A 6,713-nucleotide genomic window follows, 5' to 3' on the forward strand; every position below is an offset into this window, starting at 1 on the left:
TTTATTTGTCTTTTATTTGCTAATTATTTGTCATATTAATTTTGTTCACGTTTTAGTTTTAGTTTTAGTTTTAAGTTTTAACGTAAAATTTGAGAAAAATGGTTCACAAAATACGTTCATTCCTCTTAAATTCAATCTTTTGGCATTTTGTTTATTTTGGTTATTTTATTTTTGAAAAAGAAAAATGATGAAAAATGATGAAAAATGAAAGAAAAGATCGAAAATGGTAATTTTGTTATTTTTAGTTTGTTTATTTTGATGTGTTTGCAATTAAAATTGTTGTTTTTATTTAGTTTTACTTTTATTTTTGTTAAATTATTAAGTTGAGAAAAAGGAAAAGGAAAATGATGAAAATCGATGAAAATGGAAAATTGTGTTTTGTTGATTCTAGTTTATTTAGTTTCTACCCAATGTTAATTAAACTACTTTTTTTTGTTGTTTTTGTTGTTTGTTATCTATTTCTATTATCGGTTTTATTCAATTAATTTCAAAAAGGAAAAAAATCAAAATCAAAAAATGACAATTCCATTTTTCTGCCGAATCCATTACACTTCACATTCCAGCACTTTCCAGCTCTAAGCCGACTCACATCCACTACCACGCACTACTACATTAACTACTAATTACCACAACACTTCGGAAGCTGAGGAGGACATACATCCATTTCCATTTGCTGCCGTGAGCTAGGGAGAGAGCAGGGTCATTGAAATTAACGATTGAAAGAGAGCCGAGCCTTTGGTTTTCTTTTATTCCTGTCGGTGAGCTAAAAAAAGAGGGAGAAAGAAACCTGCTGCTTTGTATCCTTGTACCTGTGAGCTGGTGAAGGAACTGAAAACCAGGCCTCTTCCATCCTAGTCGCAAGTTGGAGCAAGGGAGAGGAGGAGCTGGCAGGCGGCATTTCTGGATAGCCGAGAGGAAGAAAAGATTGCAGCTGCTAGTCGTGGGTTTTAGGCTTCAAGCCAAGGTAAATTCTAGACTTAGATGAATTGTTTATGGGTTGATACAGCTGTCTATACGCATGCATGTGGGTTTGTGAAGTTAGATGAGGAATTGAGACTTAAGAAATCTGGTTTGGAAGATTGGAGCTGCCGAAAGTTTGAGCTGGAATTTGTAACTCTAATTAGCTAATCTGTGATAATCTGAGCCTAGATACACATTTAATCAACTAAAACCTGGATGATTAAGACTTGCATGAAGGTAGTTATCCTTAATAAAGTCAGAAAATTGAAAAGATACAAAATCAGATTGCATGCAAGCCAACCGAGAGCAGGATTGTTTGAATTCTGGTTGAGTAATGTTTTGATGTTGTCCGAATTTGCTTATGGATCATTTTTAGGATAAATCTGAGGTAATTTGAGTTATCTAGTAAATATGCATGTGACGTTAGAGCAGTCGGATGTTGAATTGAATCATTAGAAAATTCTGTTTTGAATATTGAGGTACCATCCGAAAGCTGAGATGATAATGCACTCTATTTCTGAATTCCTGTGATGATTTGAGCACCTAAGAGTACTTAGCCGAATGAAATTGTGATGATTAAGACCATGCATGTTAAATTGTGCATTCGGATGATGTTATGAAGCATGCAGAAATTCTGTTTTGGCTAAATGTCTCTGCCGATGAACTAATTTGGGACATGTAATTTTAATTCTGATTCCATGTGATAATCTGAGCTTAATTGAGGATCCAATTTGATAGATAACTTGTTATTTGGTGTTGCATGTGAACCTTATGGCCAAGATTTTGATTGCATGGCTGGAAATTTCTACTAGAAGTTGCTGGACTGCTTAATCAATTTTCTAGTTTGTCGATGGAGCTGTTTTGGAAATTGCATGGCTATTTTAGCATGAATTTGCTGGAAAGTGGTCGATTTTCACTTGGTTAGATGTTTGACTAATTAAAATTAGATGTTCAAGCTAAGGAAGTTCATTGGTCTGGTTAAGCAAGAAAAAATGAAATAATGAACAACTCCAATTGCCGAATGCTGGCTGGACTTTTCTCTAAGCACTGGTGTGTTTTTCTGTTTATGTTTTGGCTTATTAGGATGTTGAATTTGGTAATTTTATTGTTAAGATCAAAGTCATGATGTTTGTTTAAGATTCTAGTTTTTGTTTGGATGGAAAAGTTGCATTAGAATGACCACAAGAATGGCAAGAAACATTGCTGGAAAATGTACACAGCTGGCCGAATCTTCATGTCTTACGGTTTTAGTTTTTTTGTTGTTTATTCTTTCATTTTGGTTCCAAGCTGATATCTTGTCTAGATGATAGTTCAATCAAGCCTTTTATTGGTTGTTTGCATGAATATGTCTAAGTGCAAGAAGAAATTGCATGAGAATGGTTGTGGAAGGAAAGATTTTTCCTGAAGCTGCGAAATGGTTATAGCAGAAATTTTCTTCATGGCATTTGCATGATATCTTCTTGGGTATTTTGTTTGTTTGGATTATGATGGTGGGTTTAGTTGTGGGCTTGATCTAAAGTTGTGACGTTGAGTTTAATTACATCTAATCAAGGTTGTGATAAGAATCTGAGTTTATAAGAAAATTGCTGCAAAGTTGTTTGGCCGGAGCATGGCTGAAGCTGAAACCTTTTATTGTTACTTGCATGTTTTTTTCATACCTGAATATGATGTTTTTCTGGGTTGTTTGCTTGCTTGGATCATGGTTGCTCAAGCCAAGGTTGTTTGTTGCTTAATCTTGGTCAAACTTGATTTTAATAGGGATCTATTGCAGTCTACTTTTATTGATGTTATTACATCTATTTTCTTCTCAAAAGGTCCTAAGGAGGTGTTAAGATTCTTCATTTTTTTTTTGGCACCCTTGTTGATGGAAAATCTGTATTCCGAGGGGTTTAGTGTGTGTTTGGAGGATTTTTATATACCAAAGAAACAAGTTTCCATCGTAGGTTGCATGTTTTTGCATGAAAAGAGTTCCTATAATAGCTCTTTAACCCCTCAAGTCCCTTCTTATTCTACCATGGCCTGAGCAATTGAAAAGATTAATCAATTGGGTCCTTCGAGTTTCCTTTCCCTTTTAACTTGGAATTTCATTTGATGAATATGGACTTGTTTGATTATCTAAAGGGATCTAATGGTTCAATTTCATAGTTATTAGTGGTTCTTTAATTTTTGTTTTTTGAAGAATTTGTGTTGTTTGATTTATTATTAAATTGGTGCATTAATCCTTTGTTTAGTGGTTGTAGCTCCAATTTAGAACCTTTTCCAACTTATTAGCACCACAAAAGGGGACGGTATACTTTCTTTTATCTTTTTTGTGTATCTCCCTATGTGATCCAACTTGCTAAATGAAAATTGCATGCCTACTTGGTTTTCTTAAATGTTTATTAATGCCTTTCATTTATTTACTTTTATTTCATTTTTAAATCTTTCTTTTATTTTCATTTATGGGGTATGTGTACACCTCTTGGCTTGTAATAGATAGGGCATAGCAAGTAATTTGGTCCATTTTCCCTTTCCCCTTTGTTTTAGCTAGCAAATGTAATAGTTAGGGCTTTAATCGTTTTATTTGTCTTGCATGCTTAGTTACTATGTGTTAATTTGCTTTGTTAGGTCCTTGCATCTAGTCGAACATGCTAAGTGTTATGTGCTATATGTTTATGAGTGTTTTGGCATGTCTACTCGCTTTTCATAACCTGAATGAGTGTGATGGATGAATGTACGTCACCACACTAGTCCAACGCTAGTTGTGGTTCATCTTTTTCACTAATCTAATGATAGTAGGATGTCATAGAAAGGGCTAGTCCAATGCTAGACCCAATAGGTTCTTTTTTTTCCTTTTTCATTAAGTGCATGATCACCACATATCACGCATTTTTCTTTAGTTTATCATTTGGCATGTTCCTCAAACACCTTCCCCTTCACATTAGGACTTGCATCTCATGCTAGTTATAGGGTCCATTTGCCTGAGAAACCCCCTTGGGTAAGGGAAACGAGCGAGTGTGGCTTCAAAATAGCCTTAGCACGCTAGTTTTTCCTTCTAATCAAAGGGAAAATTAAAATCACAAAAATTAGAGGTCATTCCCGTACCCGACCTGATGCATTCCTCTAAGTTCATGCATTTTCATATCATTTTCTCACTATTTTCCTCACTAATTATATATTTTAAATCTACATGTCATATTCACACACTTATTCCCTTTCTTTACTTTTCACTTCACACATTGCACTTATTTTACTTATATATTTATTATTTTCATTCACTTGCACACGAGCACTTATATTTTTATTCATTTGCACACAAACACTTTCAAATTGCGCACATGCACCTTTTTTCTACACTTTGCACACTTACACTCTCATTTGAGTCCTCATTTGCATCATTCATGATTTTCTATGAGGTCTTTCCTTATTGACCTTCACAATTCATGTGAATGGGATCAAGAGCCTCATCAGAGACATTTCTAGACTTAAGATTGCATTTCTCATCCATTAGTTATATCCAATTTGCATACATACCTTGGGTAGAAAAAATGAGGAAAATAAGGGTTAAATCACGCAACTAGCCTTGGTTAGGTCGAAGGGGTGCCTTGGATTTTTATCCTTGCCTTCCCCTTCGTCAAATGTGACCCCCGAACCTTTTTCTTTGTTTTACGTGGACTAGGAGTTGTTTAAAAAGGGTTTTTTTACTTTTTTCTTTAAAAATTTCATTTTTTGGGTGACTTGGTACACCCTAACTCTATACCAAGTGGCGACTCCATTTTTCATATAAAAACCCTTTTTGAACTATTTTTCTTGGGTCAAATCGTCGCATTTTCAAAAGTCCCATTTAGACCCATTTTTGTTTTATCAATAAAATTCATTTTTCCCAAATCAATAAAATTTCAAAAGCAATTATTTTATTTTTTACCAAAAAGTGGGGCGCGACAGTTTTAATTTGTTATAATTCATTGATAGTCTAAATAATAGAGAAGCTTTAGTAGTACCGGTAATTGCAATCTTCCTTGTGGGATCGACCCTTAATACCCTATACTCGCTCACGATTCGTATACTTGCGATAAATCGCGTGTGGGGTATTTAGGAGTTTATAAATGTAAAACTTGATTAGGATGAGTTTAATTGTATATGTATACTCCGCGCACGTCAGCATCATAAACTTGTTTTCAATTATTTACTTTTCTAATGATTTGTTATTAGCTTATTCAATGTAAATTACATTACAAAACGTGGTACAGTACGTTTCATTCTAAAAAGGTTTTCAAAATAATCTCTAGTCAATATTAACATTACTCAACTTTTTAGTGAAATATAAGTAAACCTGCTTCATAAGGCATGAGAATATTTTGCCATCACATCAGAAGTGCTCATACAAGAGACACAGTTACACACACAAATACTCGAAATATTGAACTAGCTTGCAAATACATAGAGTGCATGTTGCATGATCACTCGTCAAGCTGTTATTTCTATTTGACACTACAAACTACTGAGCCTGTTTAAGCATTGATGAGTAATCACGACCTAGCTTGATGCTGGCTTTATTAGTTCTCAGTCTCTGCATCAACAGCCTCATCAGGATGTCCACCATGGCCGCCACCACCACGTCCTCCATAGCCGCCACCACCACGTCCTCCATATCCACCCCCGTGATATCCTCCATAACCACCACGGCCGCCACCGCCACGTCCGCCATAGCCACCACCCGGGTACCCTCCATATCCACCCCCATGATATCCTCCATAACCTCCTCCTGGATAGCCCCCATATCCACCACCGCGGTACCCTCCATATCCTCCTCCACGGTACCCTCCGTAGCCATCAGTCTCAACTGCATTAGCTGCAAAGAAGATAAATACGGGGTAGGCGTTAGTTACCGTAATCGCAATTCTGAAATGTAAGGTTTGGCCCGAATTGTCCACACGCTTTTAGGTAGCATATCAAGAAACATCGTAATCATTTGAACATTTATCTGTGTCAAGTTAGTATCGTACAGATATCCTTAAAATGGATTATTACTACTAACTAATGGCTAGTTTTACCATAGTGAATCATAGTTTCTGAGAATTAATCTTTATTTTATTATGAGTATAAAGATTATTTAACGCTATATTCAAAATGAGAATCTTAAAATTTCAATAAAAAGTATGTTTTATGCATAGAGAAGTACTAGTGTAAAATTTATTTTGACACAACAAGTACAGGAAAATGATCCAGTTGCACTATACTCCAAGTCCCACGTTGGGAAAGGCTTAACAATTGTATGTACACCTTGCTAAGGTGTATGTACACCTCAGCTATGTTTCTTTTCTACTCCGACGCTTCACATGCACGACCAAAATCTATCTGAAATGTTAAACTAGAGAATAAATTCTTACAATTGTCAACAGACGTGGAAGTCTCAGCCAATTCCCTAGCAGCAACCTCTGAGGCAATCATTAAGGCTATAGCCAAGGAAATGAAAAGGAAAAGAAGTGTCTTTGAACCCATTTTTTGCTCAGGGAAAACTTATGTATTGAAAAACTGGTTTTTGGAAGGATGAGAAAGCAGGTATAGATTGGTCTCTATTTATAGGAAAATCTTTGCCACATTGAAAGAAATTCTGTGAGGGAAAAGTTCCCTTTCTATTGCTTCCGTGCCTTCCATATATACAGGTACCGAGACCAGAGTCCTATTACATCCCAATTGAAAAACAGAGTTCTATCACACCTCAATGACAGAGGTCTAACATACCTCAACTACTCCTAAAGATATTACCGAGG

The 6,713-nt window shown here is 35.6% G+C and overlaps 1 protein-coding gene across 1 annotated transcript; it reads right to left on the minus strand.

The window, feature by feature from the left end:
• Positions 1-5,329: 5,329 nt before the first annotated feature.
• Positions 5,330-6,485, minus strand: LOC113770639 (glycine-rich cell wall structural protein-like). Its single transcript, XM_027315162.1, has 2 exons — positions 6,330-6,485; positions 5,330-5,791 (listed from the first exon to the last, which is right to left on the minus strand). The coding sequence occupies exons 1-2, from the start codon at positions 6,439-6,441 to the stop codon at positions 5,496-5,498; spliced, it is 408 nt and encodes a 135-aa protein (XP_027170963.1). The 5' UTR covers positions 6,442-6,485; the 3' UTR covers positions 5,330-5,495.
• Between the last annotated feature and the right edge of the window lie 228 nt (positions 6,486-6,713).

The sequence above is a fragment of the Coffea eugenioides genome, chromosome 5, assembly GCF_003713205.1.
Source record: "Coffea eugenioides isolate CCC68of chromosome 5, Ceug_1.0, whole genome shotgun sequence".
In the NCBI taxonomy this organism is placed as follows: Eukaryota; Viridiplantae; Streptophyta; class Magnoliopsida; order Gentianales; family Rubiaceae; genus Coffea; species Coffea eugenioides.